Here is a 22833-nt window from a genome sequence, read left to right on the forward strand (position 1 = left end):
TCAGAGACTTTCCAAAGTGAAGATAATTTATTAAAAACGAAAAGCGGGGCAGGAGTAATAATGTCTCTTCTAAAGTACATCCTAAATGTAGAATAATGTAAGTAAAAAAACAAAACTCGAAACATGCAATAATACAAATACAATATAATATCCCAACAACGGTCAAAATATATACTGTACATCAGGGTGCGATTTGATTGAATTAACATGATTTAAAAAAGCAATGGAGTTTGGTTTCACTGGAGCCGGATGGTAAAGTTCTGCTGTATAAAGTGGATCAGGTTCGGATTCCACTCACCCGTCAATGGCTTGGTTTACATGCACTTGAAAATCAACTCTGCTGCCATGACTGCATGATGACGTCACGCGAAGACATTGAGAAACGGCAAAAGGATGTCCGTTTGGGCAACGCGACTTTAAGGGCAGGGTCAACCGCTTTCACATGATAAAAATAGCTGTAAAACCCCAAGCTTTTGGATACATACAATTCAAAAGTTTTATTCGAGACCAGAACGGGTGGCAACCCTACGTTTATAGCGGGCAATAAAAACATATTGACGCAAGGTGTAAAAAAGTTTGGCAACGCGTTGTGAAAATGCCAATGAAAGAATAGCATTCTCATCACGTGACTGTTTCACAGCGCTTATTTTAAAATGCAACGCGTAGCTGATTTCTTACTAACGTGTTCATGTTATGCCAAGAGGGCCGTAACGCTTTGATGCAATGGGTTGGCACATAGCCAATCAGTGTATAGTTTTTAAATCACGTGGTACTTTGTAACCCTGCCCACAATGCGTTGAGGAATTTCAGCCACAGCCAATCCCGACTGCCCTTATAGGGCTGCATAATAAATACTCAAAACGCCCACCTGATAAGAGTAAAAAGATTAAGCAGAACATATATAATTTGCGTGTGCGTGTATGTATGCATCTTAACCATTCGTATTTATAATTCTCATTCAAACAAGACAGGTTAAGATTTTTTTTATGTGTTTTTTTTTTTTTTTTTTTTTTAATACAACGAAAATGTTTACATTACGGTGTCTTGCATGGTGTTTTATTTATTTCTAATAACATTGAATATATTCTTGTATGAAATTTAATTAGTAATATAGCGGGGTTATTGTATTATATTCACTTTTTATTGAATGTTTTTTTTTTATTTTTTTGATCACTTAGCACGTTTATTTTGGCACATTATTTTCTGTTAGTTAATGCTCTCCTGTTCGCAGCTCCCGTACGTGTAAATTGATTGATTTTGGAGAAGCTGAGCAGCTGGTAGAAATGTTCCTGATTTCATGATTCCAGAGATGGACTTGTCCGGTGTGATGTGAACCTGGGTTTGTTTGAGGGGGAAGCTGACGCGCTGCCAGCAGGAGTACTATTAGCAACTGGACCCTGATTCGGCGGGCGGTTCGAGAATACAAATGAAACAAAGAGCCGCATCCCTGCCTGCGCTTTTGTCTTCACTCTGACATGTGTGTTTTGAAACAATTTTAGTATTTTAAAAGGCATTGGGTTTTATAGGAATGCTGGAGATGGGGGCTATTGGTTTTATTGTTGTTTAGTGAGCACCGTCTCCTCGATCGTATTGAGCCGCACTGCCCTTCAGTTTTAAATTTAAATCTTGTATTTTAGTTATTGTTTTAATTAACGGCCAGTGCAAACCCCATGCCGTGACTCTGTATTCTAGATTTGCCCTGTTTAAGTATACCTGTATTTAATAAAACGATGTCCATTGCCCGACATAATATTGTGGTCTCGTTTCTCTTCTGGTATTCTGCCTGAATGATCCCACCCCGATCAGAAAGAATCGGTGCCCCTCACGGGTGCTATAACTTCAATTTTTATATTGTAACTGTTTCAGGTAACTATTCTTTCTTGTACGACATCTTCTTGTATAAGTTAATACTGCCTTGCCAGCGATGTATAATAATAATCATTTTGGTTGCTTTACCAGCTGTAGTATGAGTTGGACTATATTATTTTTTTCAATTGCAATGCATGTTTGTTATATTATGCACATGCTAAGTGAGATTGCTCCCATCCAAACTCTAAATGCTTTAAATAGAAACCTAGTGTAGTGATATTCCTGGAGTTTAAATATTGTCTTAGACTTTTAATTTTAAGATTTTTTAAAATTTATTTCACGATTCCTTTTTGTAAGAATATTCAAAACAGATTAATTTTTCTAGGATTATTTTAAAATATGGAATATATAATTGTCAATTTACAAAAGTTACAATTGTTCAGGACTGCCATTTGAACATTAAAATCTAAACGGTATGCATTAGTGCTGTAGCAAGGCAAACTAACCAATGAAAATCAGCTACTGTAGTTCAAACCGTTTTTTTTAAATTATCATTTGAAGTGCTACTATACTAAAGAAACTAGAAATGAATACAGGACACTAAAATCTATAGCAGTTTTTTTTTTTAAACAGTCCCAGAGCCAAAGACTGGAACTTTTACCCAACGAGTTACCCACGAGTCACCCGTTGAGCAGAGTGGAAAAAAGGCCAAGATTAACAACAATTACTTTCTGCAGATTAAGCTTTAAGAGTCTTAAATCTCCTTTATGTTCGTTTGTCGCTGCTTTCAGTAACTACAATTCAGTACTGTCCGTTGGTTTACTGTACTCAATTCAATTGAATTAAATTAAATGATGACCGTCCGTTGCCCCACAGATACGCTGATTTCTGCACTAAGAGTACGAACACCCGCTTCCGCATAGATCAGATGATTTCTGCACGAATACATTTTGACAATGTACTGTATTAAACCGCACGGATTATGGAAGCACGGATTAACGGGAGTCTACTGTATACCTTTTGGTTGCTGGTATTATTCTCGCATAATGTGATGATGCCTCCTAGTGGACATCGAAAATCCGCAGCAGTTGAAATTTGCAGCTAAAGCCAGCTTTAGTGGAATTTACATAAACTTGCCTGTCAACAGCAAGGCATGATAAAATACAAACATACATAGAAGGACGAACAATGTATAGAAGGCTAAACTATGGCAACTTTAGTTGACTTACATTTGTGTAAAATTGAACGTGACAATACTGTATATTGTTATAATGTTGCATGCAAAAGAAATACATACATAAATAAATAAACAACACAATTTTACTACGTTTGTTGGATTGATGGTGCTTTTTGTGCTATAATAATAATAATAACAGCTGCCTTGTGAGCCTTTGACATACAGTACGCAACTAACACGTTGTTACATAGGGGTTTGACATAGGGGTGTGACAGTAGCTACATAATACAGGAATATCAACGTACTTTAATAAAAAAAAGTTAAAAAAAAGAGTTGATGCATTTGTTTTGGGTAGCTAAGTAAATTATGCTGAATTACTACTAAGACTACTGTTACTGTGTCACACACGTAGTGTCTAAAGAAACGTATTGCATTTCGCTAGTACAGTGGAACTGAATGTTATTGCCTGCGTTTCTAACCGGAGTCCCAGCAGAGAAGGAGTCGGCATCATGGCGTTCAGCTTTGGCGGCGGCGGCGCAAGTACTGCGGGTGAGTTTTATAAATAATAATAATAATAATAAAACTGTTATTGAAATACTTTAAGCCACATATAAATAAATACATGTAATAAATAAAGCTATTCCGCATAAGTCCAACTAATACTGTGTGTTGGGTTGACAGGGTAGCTCTTTCTTTTAGACCTTCCAGCGCCAGGCCTGAGTGCGACACAGTAGGCTGTACCGTACTGTAAGACGATGGGTATTACCTTATGCTGTATCTGGTTGAAATAGTGATATATTTTCATAATGTGCTTGTCGTACTATAGAACATGGGCCAAATTTTATTTGAAATAATGGAACAAACAGTCCCCAGCTTGTGTCTGACTGGCATGTTGTTTACCTATGTATAATTTATTTATTTATTGCATTTATATGGCGCTTTTTATAGAAAAGTATCGTAAAGCACTGTGCAGTACATAGCAGAAAAAAAGAACAAACCTCAATATATTTGTATAGCATGTCACACATACAACTGCCATTTAAATAACAGATTTAAATAACAGTATACATAATAATACAAAAGCAGCAACTTTAAAGTTACATTAAAACCCACTAAGATAAGAAAGACATTTTATAAAAGTGTGTTTTTAGTCTAGACTTGAAAACTGTAGTCCCTGTTTCCCTGACAAACGAAGGCAGAGCATTCCATATTTTCGGAGCTCTACAAGAAAAAGCCCTACCTCCCTGTGTTGCTTTTGTTGACCCAAGGAATAACCAGTAGCCCCGCATCCTGTGATCTCAGTGCGGTTTGGAAGATACAGGGTCAGTAACTCCTGCAAATAACTAGGTGCTAATCCATTCAGGGCCTTGTAAGTTAACAGTAAAATCTTAAAATCAATTCTATACTGCACAGAGAGTCAATGTAAAGAGGCCAAAACAGGGGTAATATGTTCACTTTTCCTGGTTTTAGTCAGAATTCTAGCGGCGGTATTCTGAACAAGCTGCAAGCCTGATACCACATGTTTTGGCACACCAAAACAAAAAGTGCATTACAATAATCAATCCTAGATGAAACAAAGGCATGCATTAGTCTTTTGTCATCAGATACGGAAATAACTGGTCTAAGTTTGGCTGTATTTCTCAAATGGTAAAAAGATACTTTAGTAACTTCCCTAATATGATTCTCAAATGAACATGGCCCCCAAACTCTTAATTTCAAGTTTAAGCTTTGATGAGAGACTGCAAGTGTCAAGCTCATGTAATCCCACATTTACTTTTAGTTGGTTCTGTGATCCCACTAGCATAACCTCTGTTTTATCTGAATTCAACATTAGAACATTCTGTGACATCCAATGCTTGATATCTTTAAGGCAAGTAGCTAATAACACCCAGGCAGAAGAAATTCCTGGCTTTGGGGACAAATATAGCTGAGTATCATCAGCATAGCAATGGAAGTTCACTCGGTGTCTGCGGATAATGTCTCTCAACGGTAGCATATATAATTAAAAAAAAACAAGGGACCTAGAATGGAGCCCTGTGGAACACCACAGACAACTTCTGATAATGCCGATTTTACCTCCACAATAGAGACGAACTGAAATCAATCAGAAAGATAAGATTTGAACCAGGATAGGACAAGGCCAGACAGTCCCACTGTGCTTTACCGGAGGAAAGCGAACCATTTATCATTGTTAAAATGTGGGTATTAATAACACCAAGAACATCTTTTAATAGTTTTGTAGGAATAGGATCAAGAGAGCATGTGGTAGGTCTCATATGGTGATACACAGTGCCGTATTCAGGGCTGGATTAACCCATCACTGGGCCCTAGGCAAGCATACACTTGTGGGCCCCCTACCCCTGAACAAACAGTCACACACACATATACATACACACACCTCTATATACATTATAGCCTTTATAATTAGCCCTCCACCCTTTTACAACAGGTATAATTCTCAGTTTGAAGTTATTATGAACAACTGAATGAATCTGATAGAAAATTAAACAGTAGGAGGTATGCTAAATACATTTCAGAATAAAACCGTAAAAAAACTGAAGCCTTCGTGAAATCCTGTAGCACAGCTCGACAATTACTTTTCATGATTTTCTGAATGAAAAGGCAACAGTTCAAACAAACAAGGAACATCATATGAAGTTGAAAAAGATAATATATAGAAGGGTGCTCAAACTTTTGTTCACTAACGGTAGCTCCACAATAGTCCACGAAAATAAATAGTAAAAAACAGGCATGCCTGTACATTGTTGTGTAGTCAAATACGTTACAGTTTACTGCATGCAAAGTCGACAATGTTTCCTTGTTTTTTTGATCCGGTGGGTTTTGACTTGCTTCATTAAAGAAAATGCCCTTTTCTCAAAGAGCAGAGAAATCACCAATGTTTTGGCATACAAGTAAGTTTAGGTGTTACATATGTTCTGCACCCTATAGAATTCTGTACCCTTGATGATTCCACGTTGAAACAGCTGCATTTTTTCAAAGATCGCTGGACATGAACGCTTATGTTTCTGAACAGTATTTACATGTAATACAATGAAAATGTGTTTTAAAAGAACAAGTTGTATAAGGTTACTTTTAATCGAGGGTTTCGTGTGTTGAGAAACGCAGGAGGCTGAACGTACTGTATATCTAGAAAACCAGTGGTGTTAAATGTGCTTTTTTATTTTGCCACATAATTAGTTTTGTCTTCAAGTTGCAGCAGAACTCAATGGAGAACACAACGGAGCTCGGGCACAGAAATATCGCACGTGCACGTCCAGCGATCTTTTAAAAACTGAATCTGCACAAGCTTGGAATAATGTGGGGATACAGAATTATATGGGGTAATGTTACAAAAATCTGCGTAACACCTGTCAGAACAATTCGATTTTGAGATACATGCCTCGGTTCGAATGTCAGTAAGTGAAGTTTTTCCAGTCAAATCTGTATATGTAAAAAAAAAAAAAAAAGAAAAAAAAAACATAACCGTTTAGGGTCCCCCCCCCCCTTTGAGTTCAAGCCCTAGGCACATGTTTAGTTTGCCTATGTGTTAATCTGGCCCTGGCTGTACTCATGTGTTTCTTTACAAACTACATTGAGTTGTGTAACTATATTATGCTAAGATGGAGTTGGGTTTAAAAAAACAAAACAAAAAAAAAAAAAAAAACATTGGTTTTAAAGAGGACTAGGAAAAAATGAATCCACTCAAAAAAGGCATACTGCGCAGCACAGTCTAGTAGGAAAAGTAATTCTGTAAACCAGCATGGTCATGGGATGACTGGCTATATAGTAATACTTGTTTACATATAACATGGCACTGAAACTATTACATGTTGTGGCTATTAAATATAATTTGTGAGTTAGGTAGTGTCAGGCTTTTTGTAATACTACTGTGATATCAGAAAACAGCCAATACAATGTGTCAATGTTCTTTAATAAAAGGTAGGTTTTGCTGTAGAGACACAAGCACATATAACATTACTTTCCACTGTTTAGCTATGAGTTCATAAATTAGGCTACATCACTATGTTGTAGCTCAGGAATAAAACAGAAATTGAATTTTTTTTTTTAATTGTTTTTTAAGAATAGCTTTTCTGTACTAATATTAAATTTTGCAGGAACAAAGCTAATATCTTCAACACAGGCTTATGGTTATTAACAACGTTCATAGATGCATACAGTGACAGTGGGTCACATTACAACTGTATCCTGCAGTGGTGCAGTTTTCAATCTACTTTGACATGCATTTTTACCTTATCCAGAATTGCTGTTTCATATGTGCGTTGTGGATGGAAATTGATTTAAGTGGTCTAGTAGAGGTGTGTTTTATAGATGTATTGCTATATATGTTTTAATTTTGAAATACTACATATTGCTTCCACAGAGCCTGGACTGCTGCATTTATATGTACTTTGTATATGTATGTGTGGAGCGGCAGTCTGGCTCTGGGGGTTTATAATAATCATTTCACCTTCACTTCAGGATCTAACGGGATGCGTAATTTGGTTATCTACAGCTGGTATAAATAGCAGAATAATCCATTGGTGAACCACAAGTCAAAATGTTTTTTTCTTACTTAAGGCTCCTCTGGATTTGGCTCATTTGGTGCCAAAACAACAGCATCAACTGGTTTTGGTTTTGGTACAACCACCACTGCCGCATCTGGATTTGGTAGTAAGTTCATTTCTCTGTTCATTTTCAACCTCAGATTCCTTGATGGACCAGCTGCTTCCTTACTAAAATCATAACAATAAAAAATAAATGTTGTCTTTGTCTTTATTTAAACGTGTTTTAATATACAATATCAACAGAGGTAGGACAAAACATTATCAGATGAAGCAGCACACACCTTTGTGTAAATGGGCTGCCCCTCACATGACTCTCTGATTTAATTTATTATAGAGCATCACATGCATTCTGTAAAATAAAAAAGCTGATTAACCCAGCTTTGTCACAATAGGCTGGGATTAGTTGAAAGGTGCTTCTGTGTCCAAGACTGCAACATTCCTGTCTCAAAAGTGATGGGCCATTTTTTTTTAGATTCTCAGTGTTGTTCTGGCTGTATATTCTGTCCCTACAACCTATTGACTGTGCCGTGACAGGTTTAATTTTGTCCAGTGTCTATTCTATGTGAATGTAAGTGTGTGTTTCCTAATAATACTGTACATTAATACTGTATCTTGCACCCCAAAGCCAGAATACCACTCCACACATCTGATTACATATACATGTGGCAGTCTGGCTCTGTGTGCAATGTATGGTAGAGTTATAATCAATTTAAAGATTAATCACATGAGTTTTAATCAGTGGTGATAATCAGTTAACCAAATCTTCCTAAAAATTACGCCGTGTATTAAAAACAGTGAACACCAAATCAGTTTTAAAATGAAGGTATATAAGCTGATTTGTTCTTGTTTTATGGTCAAATACTTTTGCTTGTGCAGTCTAGGAAATATAACTTCACTGAATATGGGCCATTTGGTGGTCTTCAGTAACTGCCCAAATAAAGTTTTATGTACATTCTTTTTGTTTGTTTTATTCCGACATGAGACTGAGACTATTTAATTAGTTATAGCCAGGCTGCCTAATTTTCTTACCAGACTATTAGTCTTAATTATGCTTTTGTCTCCTTGACTTTCTTTCCCTAAAGAGAAGGTGCACACAAGGCTTGGTTTCAGATTTCCAAGGACATATCTTTTTCAAGGCCTATTGTATTGGGTTTTCTTCTTTTTAATTTTTGTTTTATGTTCATTTTCAGGTCTTGCTGCCCCGGGCTTTGGAACTACAACAACTGCAGCTCCATCAGCTGGCTTTGGCTTTGGTGCTACAGGAACAGGTACATTTCCACAACCGCTGTAATGTAATATTAACGGTTTTAGCTATTGACAGCATGAGGTATCAGGTGCATCGTAGCCATTGAATTTAGCATCCCCATAAGGGGAGATGTGAGTTTATCAACTTGCCTTCCCCTACGCCACAGCTACTGCTAATAAATATCTCAACCATTTGTATAGCAGAGTCCAATACCTGGTTAAAAAAGTGAACTTTGAATTTCTGCCTTGTAGTGGAAGTGGTTTTTTTTCTGACGAGATCGAATGTGTAGCTCAGGTGGAAAGCAGGCATCAATGTGAAGTTCCTCTGCCAACTCCCTTGCATTTCAGTGCCCCTCCAAAGCCCATGTCTGTTTGATAATTCTGGAGATACATTTTTGGTGTCTCCAGCTGCTGAATTGCTTGAGAGAGATCAAAGTTAGCTGTCTGGAGTGTTTTGCTTGTTATATTAATTTCGTACAGTATATCGTACCAAACCACTAGGCTGCACACAAATTTGTTCAATTTTGCCACCCTCCGAATTTCGCTGCCCTAAGCATTTGCCTACTCCACCTATCGCTAAGGCCGGGCCTGCCTTGAACATGTTGATGAAATTGATCTCTGACCTAATATGAATCTCATATTAAGATCAAGTGACTTTACGGCTGCTAAGAGATAGCACACTTTTGTCTTATTATTTTGTCAACAGCTGTATTGTTTGATTGAATCTATTACTGGTGCTAAGATTAGAAGGAACCAAGGCACACGTCAGTAAAGTTTTGGATGTTTTAAATGCCAGACTATATTTAAGATTTTCTGTATTAATGTATTTATTCTTAGTAATGTGTATGTATTTTCTAAAAATAATTTATAAAAAGTGTCAGGGATCTTACTGCACGGATTTTCTGTTTTGACAGATACAACATGTAGGACACATTTGTTACCCCCTGTTCTGTCACCTCCAATAGGACATCCTTCTTTTGTTGTTTTTGTGACCACTCGGAGTGATATTACAGAAAATGCCATGTATTCAGACTTTACTTGGAATAAATACTTCTTAGTGAAAATAGGAAATGGTAAAATTTCTTGCTAGCATTTAGGACAGGCAACTAAGTATGCCCTTGCCTAACTTGATTGCGTTCACCCCAAATTAGTTCATTCCATACATAGTTAAGGCTATTCCCACCAAATTCACTGCAAAAGTAGAAATATGGTACCCTACTGACTTTTCGCACTGAAGGTAAAAGTTGAACCAGCCTCGACAGTAATTGTTGCTATGTTGTTTTGATCAACCATTCAGATATTGATTTGTGCTTGCATCGTATATCTGTCGTCTGTCTTAACTGCTGAGACCTTACCACGTTAATTGAATTGTTTACTGTTCAATAGGAAATTAAAGATGGGTTATTATTATTATTATTTATTTCTTAGCAGACGCCCTTATCCAGGGCGACTTACAATCGTAAGCAAATACATTTCAAGTGTTACAATACAAGTAATACAATAAGAGCAAGAAATACAATAACTTTTGTTCAAGTAAAGCATGCATTGCCATTGAGTTGAAGAGGTTCATATTGTCACGTTGTTGATATAGCTTCACACCATCTGCTTCAGAGTTTTAACCAGCCTTCAGCTAATTTTTTTATACTAAGAAAATATACAACCACAAAAAAACATTTAAGATTACAAGGATAAACATGTTTAATTATATTTAAAAAAGCATAATTAGGTATACAGAATGATGTTATAAAATATGAATACAATCCATGTAAAATGTCCTCAAATCATCCATTGTTCACCTAAACCAATAGTTCTTTCTCCACAGCGCTGCACCCCATATGTTAAAGGTAAAATAGTATGCTCATAAATAGAAATAATCAGTTTTTATTAATCATGTTGGTTCCATTATTCAATTTATAAGGAAACCAGCAGACATTATGCCAAATTAATAAGTGTAGTATTTAAAACTGAAATAATTTCTATAAACTTACAGTAGGGCTGACAAAGTGCATCCAGAACCCTTAAGGCACCAAGATCCTGTTCCCTTAATAAGACTATTATAATACAAAAAATGTACATCCTAGTGCATTTAAGAAATTGATAAGAAGCTGTTTCGCATTTTTTGCAGTTTTTGGGACACCAACAAAAATGTGAATTCTGATATAAATAATACATGCAATGAAAACAGAATTGGTACATGCCAGTGATATTTCTCAAGATGGAGAACAGATCCTTAAGAAATGAATTCAGTAGAACCCCAATATTTTTTAACACTGAACTTAAGCTAAAATGTGCAGCTGGTGAGAGCAAGAACACGGAAGTGTGACTGCTTAAGCTCGTGCCTTGACCCCTTCTTTAACACCCAGCCACTCTATCAGACAGCACTGAGACTGATCTGGTGATGAGGGATTTCATAACAAGTCTGACTAGGCAATCCTGTCTGGGTTTGTAGGTCAGGGCAGCTCCCTTTGCTTGAGTGAAATTGCAGAATGGCCTGGCATTTCGTAGTGAATGCTGTCTGCAGGTCATTGCAACTCTTCTTTGGCTGTGATCCTGTCTTTCATCTTACAGAGTAGTCCTGTACCCTCCACTATGCTCCACTGTAATTCTGTGTAATACTGTGTTTCTTTCTCTCTTACTAACCCTTCCTTGCCTTGCTTTTCTTGCTGCTTGTTCCCTCTTTGCAGGATTTGGTGGGCTGGGAGCTGCAAACACCACTGCCGGTGGGTTTAATTTTGGGGGTTTTGGATTAAATGCTAACGCAGCGGCAGTCAGCTTTAATATTGGGAATTTTGGTGCCTCCACAACTGCAGCTACTGTTTTCAATGTTGGTAATAGCCTGGCTAGTGCAGGTAGATACTTTAAACAATACATACTTTTTTTAAAGCACTTTTTCATAGTCATTTCCCTTTATTCAGTCTTTGTCTTGCTTTTTTGGTTGCTTGTTTGAGAAAATGTGAGTATTCCCACCATTATCTGTCTCCAACCCTGTACCTGCATGATTACTATATGCACCCAAAGCAGTGAGGAAATTGAATACCTCAATACCTGGACAGCTTTATCAGATCCTATCCTGCACAAGTTAAAGTGATAAAGTGCTGTTTTCTAATAATGAGGAGATTGGTACATATCTATGGTTGTGTATTATCACTTCTATTCATTACTTTACCACAGGTGTACTTTTTGTTAAAGTCTCATCAGCTGTTCATTGTAGCCTAGAATGGTAGCCTTAGCAGGTGAAATACACAGGTTTTGTCAGGTAATATTTACATTGAGGTTTCCTGAGTTTTGGACTAAAGACCTAGAGCAGGGGTGCACAATTCCGGTCCTGGAGGGCCGGATCCCTCCTGGCTTTTGTTCCAACTGTGTTCTAAATTACTTAATTAGACCAATAATTGGTAATAATTGGTCCAATTAAGTAATTTAGGGCAAGGTTGGAACAAAAGCCAGGAGGGACACCGGCCCTCCAGGACCGGAATTGCGCACTCCTGACCTAGAGTAATCTTATACATATGAATTTGATGTAAAAGGATGTCTCTGCGTGGGTCTTGCACAGGACCATGTCATGTGGTATCTGATGTGTTGTAGATAACCCCCGACCCTTGCATGGACCCTTTTAAGTTGGAAGTCAATAGGTTCATAATATCTTTTTTCTTTTTTTTCAGTGCCATAAATACTATTTTTTAAAATAACATGAACATTTAACATGACATGTTGTCTGTTATCCAAAAAAGTGATGTCAGTGTAAGAGGATGACTAGTTTCAGAATATCAAATATCTTACCACATGTGGCTGAAAGGCTCGGAGAATTACTTGTTAAAACTAGTGTTTATCAATTCCTAGTTTTATAAAATAAAATTCTTAAACTTTCCAGGTATAAAATTCAATTACCACATTAAAGTAATCCGCTTTCATTCCACCTGTCATCTGTGAGTTATGAATCATCATGTCACAGTCAGCTGTTGGTATTTTCACTAAAGTCAAACTTAAGTGTAAATGGCTGCTGGTGTTGCACAAACTGGTTATTTGGATCAAGCTGTTCACAGAAATCAATCGGTGCGGACAATCAGATGAGGATCGTTGATTGGGCAAATTTACCATTCAAAGTGAATCAAGTGAAGAAACAGCTGCTTGGATTTGTGGTGATTGCTGCTTTTCTTAAGGCCAGCTTACATGTGGAAACATGTTTCATCAAAAATTGTCAGGGAAACTTTTTCAAGCAGCATGTAATCGTTCCTGCTACACGATCCAAAAGCCTTAGTGCACTGAGTGGTGCTGCACTTACAATTGCACTAAAACTGTAAAAGAAGGGGAAAGCACAGGAACAGAGTCATGTGGACAAGGGAGTGGATCCTAATTCGTGAGGAGAGAGGAGCGTACCATAATCTTTTAAATGAGCTACGCTTAAGTTATCGCAATTTTGTTCTTATGGATCCAGATACTTGTGAGGAGCTGCTGAGGCTTGTAGGACCACGAATAACTCGAAATGACACTACAGTGTGTCAGCGTACATATCAACAAAACGATGGATTGTAGTAGGTTTCCAAAGCATGTCATCTTCTGTAGAAGTCACCGTCTTGCATAGTCACGTGATCCATGACATGCACACAGAGTCTCTCCAGATTGGCTAAAGGCAAAATGTTTCTTTGTTTCTGGAAACACAGAATCATGCAGCATATACGCGGAAACATTTTGTCCGGGCTTTAGACTCTTTAGGAGAACAGCAGTCCACACAAATCCAAGCAGCTGTTTCTTCAGTTGTCTCTCTTGGAATGATAAATTAGCTCAATCAACACCAATGACCCTCACCTGTGGAGAGCTTGATCCAAATAATCAGTTTGAGCAGCTACTGGTGTCAGCCACTTCCTAATAGTCTGCACACCTACACTCCCTAAAGAAGCATGTTCAGCTTTGATGCACCCACCAACAAACGATAGCACTGACGAATCTGCATTTCTGGACTTCTTATGAATTGACCTATTAATATGCTTCACTTATTATTATTATTATTATTATTTATTTATTTCTTAGCAGACGCCCTTGTCCAGGGCAACTTACAATCGTAAGCAAATACAAATACACTTAATGACTAGAATGGACTCTCTTCATATTTAGTTATAGCACTGTCCTCATGCAGTACCTCCTGTTTTCTAACAGATGACTCTACAGCTATTCTCCATTAGACCCATTTGGTCCACAATCTACAACACAGCATATCACATTCCAACTAGGGAGGGTGCTCGTATTGGGGACACACAGGTCATGGGCTACACAAGCTCTTGTGACGTTCAGAAAAAAAAAAAAAACATAAACATCTAAAGCAACTGTAAGTTTGTTTCTCAATGATCCAGTTGTAGAGTTATTGTTAAGCTATTTTGAGATGAAAGCTGCTGAATAAATACAAAACCCATTTCAACTTGATTGTCGTGTAACCCTACAGAGAAAGGGAGTGTCCCTTAGTGCCAGGCCGACCTTACCTTCATTTAACATAAATGAATGTTAATTTTCATTCTCAGATATTTTGATGTTCTCACCTATTTTACAGTTGCAGTGAATTCAAGTTTTATTTTTTCAGTAAGGTATGTTTTTTTGTAATGTCTATGTGTTGTTTTTACAGGAGGACTTTTTAGCCACACCCAGAACAAAGGATTTGGTTTTTCCTCTAGTTTTGGCACAGGCGCTACCACGAGTACTGGTCTTGGGACTAGTCTTGGCACTGGCCTGGGAACTGGTTTGGGTTTCGGGGGCTTTAACACACAGCAGCAGAGTAAGTTGGAAAATAACTAAAATACTAATCTATTTTTAAGAAGCAAATACACACATGTTCCCTATGTCTTCACTTGGTCTACATTGTATCCTGTCTTTGTACTTTGATCTGTGGTGGCGCCCAATATGTGTAATTTGACTTGGGGAGCAAGTTAAGCTAGGATGGAGTAGCATTGTTAAGCCCCGTGGGAGGTTAGGTACAGCTAACCGCTTACTTGTGTGTTTAGCTTCAGGAGGCTTCTTTGGACAGCTAGCACAGGCCCCTGTGCAGTCCAATCAGCTGATCAACACAGCAAGCGCGCTGTCTGCACCAACACTTCTAGGAGATGAGCGTGATGCCATCTTTGCTAAATGGAACCAACTGCAAGCTTTCTGGGGGACAGGCAAAGGGTACTTTAACAACAGCATCCCGCCTGTGGACTTCACACAGGAAAACCCCTTCTGCAGGTTTAAGGTAAGGTTTTTGAAAGATAGGCTGGCAGTACTGGAGGGAGCTGTTTGGCCTCCATGCTTATTAAATCCTTTGCCTCTGTTCTTGTGACCACCTGCTAGTGCCTTGTACTATTGGTGCTAAATTAACCCTTTGCAGTCCATTTATTAACTGCGCGTCAGGCACGCCAGGTCTAATTAATTTTCACACGCGCAGTTAATTTTATACGCGCTGTTTAAAAGTATTTTTTTTCACAGTCAAACGGGTTTAAATGGCCCTGCATATCAACAAAGCACTCACTAGGCATCTCCAGCCCCGCCCCACCCTTTTGTTTGCTATAGCGTTCACCTATGTAAGAAATAAATAATAATAATAATAATAATAGTCGTACATACCGATCGATCATCTCCGGATCACTCGTTTTATCACCAAACTCCTCAATAATGCGATCCAAGTCATTATTTTATTACTATAACATCTGAAAAAAGCTCTGCAAATGTCCATGATAGTCTCTGTGCGCTGACGCACTCAGCCAGCTTGTTTACTATGAACGCCCCGTTATCTGATACCTGATACCATGTATGACTATTCATGAGATACGCCTTTTTTTTCCCGACTTGTCTCGGCTCCTGTCGCTCCCACTCGGCAATTGAATGGTTTTCTCGGCTTTTTCCGGAGAAAAAACGACTAAACACCCGTTTATTGCATTGCTATAATGATGTCGGACCCAGTCCGACAAAGGACCTGTGAGGAATAATTGCAATGTCGGACCCAGTCCGACAATGGACCGCAAAGGGTTAAGGAGTGCTTTTGCCAAATAGGGCCAAAACAACCTAACTTAACCTACATACATTAATCCATCTATCCAAATTATTTATAGTAGTTTCTTGCAGTCTACTTGTAGTGTACTTTGCTAATTTTGTCTCAGATTGAGGGCACAAAAACAATAATTTTACAATGTCTGCCTGTTGTCCAGGAATAATGCTACATCCATAGCTATTTTTAACTGACCATCTTAGTTTAAAGCAGTGAACAGTGGTAGCAGTTTTGGCAGCCTCAAGAAGGTATTGCTCATAAATTCAAACAAACTTTTAAACAAATAGCTTACTACTAGTATTACTTCCAGATCCCTGGTGATTTTGACACCAGTTCTCCTGACAAGACAAACATGTATACGATTGTAACTGTACGACTCAATATGGGAGATGAGAGAAGCGTGGGTCTTATTTGATTTTTCTTGTCATAATGATGCCTCTGTTTTCTGCAGGCTGTAGGCTTCAGTTGCATCCCTGGCAGCAAAGATGAAGATGGCCTGGTGATTTTGGCTTTGAACAGGAAAGAAGATGACATCCGGAATCTGCAGCAGCAGCTTGTCGAGGCTCTTCATAAAGTTCTGGGGGGCAACCAGACTCTGACAGTGAATGTTGAGGGGGTCAAAGCACTGCCAGACAATCAGTAAGTATCTCAGGAGCCGGGTTCATCTGTTCTTTTTAATTAGGAGAGTGGTATCTGAGTTTGTTTAATGAAAGAGTTTGTTTGTTTGTACTTTATTTAAGGACAGAAACCTCACCTGAAGTACCTGTTATGATTTTACACAAAAAACATACTTCTTTTTTGTTTGTAGGATGTGTAAAATGATCAGTTATTGTAACAATGCATAGAAAGGGAGTTGTTGGCAAAACATTGATCCCTTTATGCTTTAAATAGGCGTTGGTTTTAATTTGTTTCAGGACAGAAGTTCTCATTTATGTCGTTGAACGTTCTCCTAATGGTACATCGAAGAGGATTCCAGCCACGACACTCTTTAACTACATTGAACAGGCCAATATAAAGAATCAGCTGTTGCAGCTGGGAGTGGTTCGTACTCTGACCAGGACAGAGCTTTCCCCGGCACAGCTTAAACAACTCCTGCAGAACCCGCCAGCTGGTAGGTGAACAAGAATGTCTGAAACGCATTTTTCATATTAGTAGGACTGCAACAACGAATTGACTCAACTGCTCAATTTAGTCATCACTGGAATTAATGTAATTAGGCATCCAACACAAAAAAGCATTAGTCCAAATATCAGAAGAAAAATGTTTTGTTAGATTTAAGAATCTAGGATTAATAAGTGGAATTTACCATTTTCCCTGTATTGATGCATGTTTCTTGCGGTAAGCGCATGCAGATTTCTTCAAACTGTTGAACTGTCTTATTTTGGTTTGTTTGACTCTGGAACAGCTATGACAGGTGTTTTTCCCTCACCTGTATGCAGCCTGCTTATCAAAAGGTGGAAAGAGCAACTTGGTGGTGGGATATTTAGAGACTGGGAGTATTAAAACATTTATTGTGATGGTTATATTAATTATTAATTATTTTATGTTTTTCAGGTGTCGATCCAATAATTTGGGAGCAAGCTAAAGTGGACAATCCAGATGCAGAGAAGTATGTCTTTCTTTTCTAGGAGCTCTTGCATAGTCAAAATGTCTTGTATCTTTAGTGTATTCCTATTAGAGATCCAAAAGGTATATCAATTAGAAACTGCTAAAATCAAATCTACTTATAGGGGAAAAGTTAGACTGGAGAAATAAAGCAATGGTCCTATTCTCTGAGCAGGACAAGTTTCAGCTTTTTAACAGTGATTTACAGGCCATTTGAAGATACAGGTGAGCTGGTGTATTAAAAACCTGGCCCCAAATATGCAGTGATGCATGGTGGGGGGTTTCGGGGCTGCTGCTCTTAAACTAGGGTGGTTCATTTGGTAAAATATGTTCTATTTTTTAACTGCTAACAAATGAATTTATTTAATATTGTTTTGTCAGTTTTGTTATTTATCTTAAACATTCAGCAGGCAATCTCATGCTAATATGGTTAAAAAAACAAAAACAAAAAAAAAACCTTGAATAAGCTGGAATGATTTGTTCGGGTGTTTCCATATTCATTCCCAGTACTAAATGCATGCTGTTTTTGCAGTTTGATTCCAGTTCCAATGGTTGGTTTTAAAGAACTACTAAGAAGATTAAAGATCCAAGAGCAGATGACAAAGCAGCACCAGACCAGAATGGATGTAAGTGCCCCCCATATTCATTCAGTGGAACTCTGTTTATCTGCGTGTTTAGGTCCATGGATGTGTGCAATCTGTGGATAAATGAGGTGTCATTGCGTGTGACTAGAATGCGTGAATAAAATACAGAAACTAGTAATGTAAACCAAATTCGCATTTACTGGAGATGTATGCAATACAATATATTACAAACACAGAAGAATGTTTAAAATTAGTTTACTTTGACAGTGATAATCCTAGCAAAATCTTTTCAAAATGTGATACCCCGCCAGAAAAAAAAAAACAAAAATATATAAATAAATACTACAAAGCTGCAAGATCATAAGCATTAAATAATGGTAGCCTAGTGTTGCTAGTCTTGTATTTCAAACAAAAAATACAATTCTATTAATTTTAAAACTAAATAAACAAGCCTGCTGAGTAATTAAACTTGTCTTATACGTACCAACAGAATTTTTTTTTTTTTTTCATAACAGCTTTTTAAAATTATTATTATTTGTTTATTTAGCAGACACCTTTATCCAAGGCGATTTACAGAGACAGAGGGCAGGGGTATTCAATTACATTCACTGGAGGGCCAGATAAGGCAATGTCCAAATCTTGGGGGGCCACAGGGCGCTCACCACTTAAAATGATACGATTTATGATTGCCATTTAATAATACAAATACAAAGTAAATCTATTTCACTGTAATGCTATTAAAACTACATGGTATTAATCTTAATTTTATTAAAGCTATTACATTAAAATGGACATCTAATTTCCTTTCTTTTTGTCAAAAATGTTGAAACTCGCTTGAAAATTTACTGCTCAACAAGCATGCAAGTTAAGTAATGTAAGCTATCAATCAGTGGCGGGGTCATGGCAGATTTGCCATGACAGCAGCGGCAGACTTTCCATGATGAGGTGGAAGGGGGGCCAGAACAAAATATTGAGGGGGCTACACCCCACTTTATGCGGCACGCATAAATACATTCAAATCATTTTCCATGTCAGAAGTGGAACAGCAAGCATTTAAACAAACCTTAAGGAAAGATAGAAGTTACAGGAGAGGAGCAAGTATTTGAAGAAGTTAAAAAAGAATAGTAAACAGTAAAAAAAAAAAAAAAATTCACTGTTAGGTTATGGAGTGTACTGACGCGAATGGGAATGAATGTGCATACCGAGTGTGTGACTAAGCTAAAGTTTATTGATTGAGGGCAGCTTGCCAATAAATATTGCTTGTTATGTGACACAAATGACCTTTCAACCGTGCCTATCTGCAACTAACATTTGTAATGAAGGACAGCTGACCAGGGTTGCCAACTACTTTTACAAAAACCTGCCTACTTCTTCCTGAAAGAAACCATAATAAAAAATTTAAAAGCATGGCCCCAGGACTGAATTTATCACTGTTGTGCACTACGTTCTGTGCAGCTGGATGTCTTTGAGATTGGTGCAGTTTGTGTCATTTACAATGTCTTTGGACATGGCGGGTGCTACTTGGAAGTAGTTTGTTTTATTCAAGGCAGAATGTGGAGTAGCATTGTTAATGTTCCGTTGTTTTTGCATGTCTTATTGAGACTTTGCAGTGTTTGACTGTGTCTCCTGGATCAGCAATTAGCCATCCTAAAAAATAAGTCTACTTAGCTATTTACTTTTATTGTTTAAAGATGCACACTATTAAATTACTTATTTTCAAATACAGTGGAAACTGAAAAATATCAGCATGAATAAAAATCTATTTTTTTTTATTTGAAAGTAAGCCATTTACAGTGCTTATAACGAGTATAAAAGGGCTACTGTAATGGCATTATGGAGCAAATGGGAGCGCGTTATAACGGTGTATAAGGGAGTTACTCTCAATCATTCTACATTAAGGGGTCATTTTTTATTAACAAGTAGCTTTCTAATATATTAAATATTTCCCCTTTTAAGAATTTGATTGATCCCTGCTAGCCATTTAGAAGTAAAATTGGTTTAATGTACATGTTTTTGTGAGTGCAGGATGAAAAAACTGCATGCAAACAAGGGCGCAACATTTTAATAAGCGATGAATCTAGAATTGATAAAAGAATAAATGCTCTTGCTGCGATTCTGATTGGATGTGTTATATTAATCATTTTGTGTTAATCATGGCAGAGATTTCATGTTTAAAAAATAAAAAAAACCTGCAGCGTTTTGCTAAAACCGCCCAAAAATAGTCATTAACATCATTTACTCCCCTGCCCTGGGATCTGTGCCAAACAGCTATTGGTTAGAAAGCTGAGTAGTAAACTTTTCAAGTCTTCTGTTTGTTTTTTGCCTGTTGCCATGGTTGCAGTTTGTGTGAAGATGGCAACGGTTGCATACGTCACACATGATTCACACTACAATAGGTTATCTATGAATCAGCCTTATCTTTGAATTAGCCTACCAAGGTGTTTGTTTTCACTGATAATAACACATTCACACTGGAGAAAGTTCAGTGTCAGTCACTACCGAGATTGTTTTATCCGGGTAAATTTTGTAAAAGTGATTGTTCTAATAGGGCTAATTTCCATTGAAAAAAAATGATTCTTACGGCTTGGATCGTTAAAGGGTGTTTGTTATAAGAAGGGTATGTTATAGTGAAGTTAGACTCTGTGTGTGTGTGTGTGTGTATATATATAACATTCTCTGCAAATCAGTAAAACTTGACAGATTGGGGCACCAAGGTCACCACCATGCCTCATATTTTATTGCAAAATTTCTTAATATGGGTAAATATGTCATGTATTCAGTTGTCTTATGCTTGCACTTTTGTCATTGTCAATTTGTTGATAGATAATCTCTGAAGATATAAGTGAACTACAGAAGAACCAGGCTACAACAGTGGCAAAAATAGCCCAGTACAGGAGAAAACTGATGGACCTGTCACACAGAGTCTTGCAGGTAAGTGCGGTCTCCATTTACCTTTTAATATCACCCAGCAAGCTTTATATCAAACACACTTAGCAATACATTTGAACACCAGTCATTCAGTGGTGATGAAACTTGGACATTGCTTTGTGCAAGTTGTTGAGGGTGTTCTGGCCCCTGTCAGGTTTTGTTTTAATAATGAAGGCTATATATGCAATTTTAGTATTTGCATGAGTACATGGTACCGCCACTATGATTGGCTATAGAACAATATAGCGATTGTGCTTTTTTATTTTGAAGAATTCATAAAGTTTAAACATGTAGCCTAAATTAGGAAGTGCTGTTTTACTCCACAATACTTCATTTGTTTTTGATTCACTTCTTCAGGTATTAATCAAGCAGGAAATCCAAAGAAAGAGTGGCTATGCAATCCAGGTTGATGAGGAACACCTACGTGTTCAACTGGACACAATACAGAGTGAACTGAACGCACCAACTCAGTTTAAGGTAAACAGATTTGTCGGTTGTTTCTGTGATGTATTTATTTAATATACTAAATTTGATGGTCTTTGAACACTTTCGTATCTCAGGTGAGAAGCTTAGTATATTCTAGGAAGGTAACCATGAGTACTGTTTCCTCCAGGGTCGCCTGAATGAACTCATGTCTCAGATTAGGATGCAGAATCACTTCGGAGCTGCCAGGTCAGAGGAGCGGTACAGTGTAGATGCAGATCTCCTTCGGGAAATCAAGCAGGTGAGTTTATATTGGTAAAGCTCTGGGAGCAGCACAATATAAAAACATGCCCTGCAGATTAATGTTGTGTGTCAGAGCCGAGGCTACTTTACTCTGCGAATAACCAGCACACGACTGTTACTGCGTCATGGCTTTGTACACTAGAGATGAGTCAATTTCCATGATCTAAACTATCCCATTGGGGAGGATTATGATTAGACTGCTGGTGTAATAATGCCAGCAGTTCTCACGATACTGAAATGGAAAAAATAATTGCCTGTTAGCATTATGAAAGGCCTTTGTCTGGACAATTAACAATGAATAGCAATGAGGAGAAAATGAACACAACTCAATATCAGAGACAGTTTATAATTACACTGAAATATTTTCCTTTCCTGTCCAGCACTTGAAGCAGCAACAGGAAGGCCTAAGCCATTTGATCAGTGTTGTTAAGGACGATGTGGAGGACATCAAGCTCATAGAACATGGGCTTCACGACAGCGTCCATACCAGAGGAGGGTCATTCAGCTGACAACAGACCTGCTTTCAGGCATCACGTTATTGGGGGGGAAAGGCAGTAGGGAGCATTTATGTGCTGAATACCTTGGTAGTGAAAGCTCCCTCATCAAGGTAATCTTATTAACATCACACGGGAAGCCAATTGAATTGGACAGTAACGTGGCTAAGCAGACACAACTGGCATATCTGTCTCCCACTCCCTATCAGTGACAATACAAATAAAAGAACACTTCTGTTGGACAGACCAAGTATTTTACAAAAGCAGATTTTGTTTGTAAGGACACAAGTCTTATGTTTTAGTAATGTGCAGCATCCCTCAATTTTTTTACTGGAATATCCATCCAAGGACTATTTTCTGCAAAAAGGTTTGGTTTTAAAGTCGGAACTGTCTTTAATGGAACAATAAATAAATAAATAAAACTTTCTAATTATGTTTGGAAACATAAATGAGTACATTTTCCCTGATGTAATGCTTTAACTTGAAAAGGTCTGAATAAGGTATTGGCTTAAAAAAACAACTCAAAAAGCATTTTTCTGCTTTTTTTACTCAGATGTTTGAATTGAGGTTATTAATCTTTGAAAGTGATGGCTTTTTGAAGGTTTGAAAGTGATGGCTTTCTGTGTGTCTTTGTTTCCACAGGGGTCAGTAGACTTCTCACTTGGTCTGCTTTGGTTGGGACTCTGTGTGT

The 22833-nt window shown here is 37.6% G+C and overlaps 1 protein-coding gene across 4 annotated transcripts; it reads left to right on the top strand.

Moving 5' to 3' along the window:
• Positions 1-3406: 3406 nt before the first annotated feature.
• On the top strand, positions 3407-22575 carry LOC117973154 (nucleoporin p54-like). Of its 4 annotated transcripts, XM_059018004.1 has the most exons (14): positions 3407-3535; positions 7565-7657; positions 8742-8819; positions 11481-11516; positions 14411-14560; positions 14787-15013; positions 16257-16444; positions 16720-16916; positions 17360-17414; positions 17943-18036; positions 20818-20925; positions 21280-21399; positions 21536-21646; positions 22029-22575. In XM_059018004.1, exons 1-14 carry the CDS (start codon positions 3496-3498, stop codon positions 22155-22157), a joined length of 1626 nt encoding a protein of 541 aa, XP_058873987.1. In that variant the 5' UTR covers positions 3407-3495; the 3' UTR covers positions 22158-22575. The 4 variants fall into 4 exon arrangements, with proteins under 4 accessions (XP_058873987.1, XP_058874136.1, XP_058874060.1 ...); XM_059018153.1 differs by lacking the exon at positions 7565-7657; XM_059018077.1 differs by lacking the exon at positions 11481-11516 and having other exon boundaries at positions 3410-3535.
• The last annotated feature ends 258 nt before the right edge of the window (positions 22576-22833 follow it).

Source organism: Acipenser ruthenus, chromosome 1 (assembly GCF_902713425.1).
Source record: "Acipenser ruthenus chromosome 1, fAciRut3.2 maternal haplotype, whole genome shotgun sequence".
NCBI lineage: Eukaryota > Metazoa > Chordata > Actinopteri > Acipenseriformes > Acipenseridae > Acipenser > Acipenser ruthenus.

Bases quoted from the DNA above. Each gene is read 5' to 3' on its own strand.
- LOC117973154 (XM_059018004.1), top strand. From the start codon at position 3,496: ATGGCGTTCAGCTTTGGCGGCGGCGGCGCAAGTACTGCGG. The intron at 8,820-11,480 runs GTACATTTCCAC...CCCTCTTTGCAG, and splicing joins CTTTGGTGCTACAGGAACAG to GATTTGGTGGGCTGGGAGCT. The intron at 20,926-21,279 runs GTAAGTGCGGTC...TCACTTCTTCAG, and splicing joins TGTCACACAGAGTCTTGCAG to GTATTAATCAAGCAGGAAAT.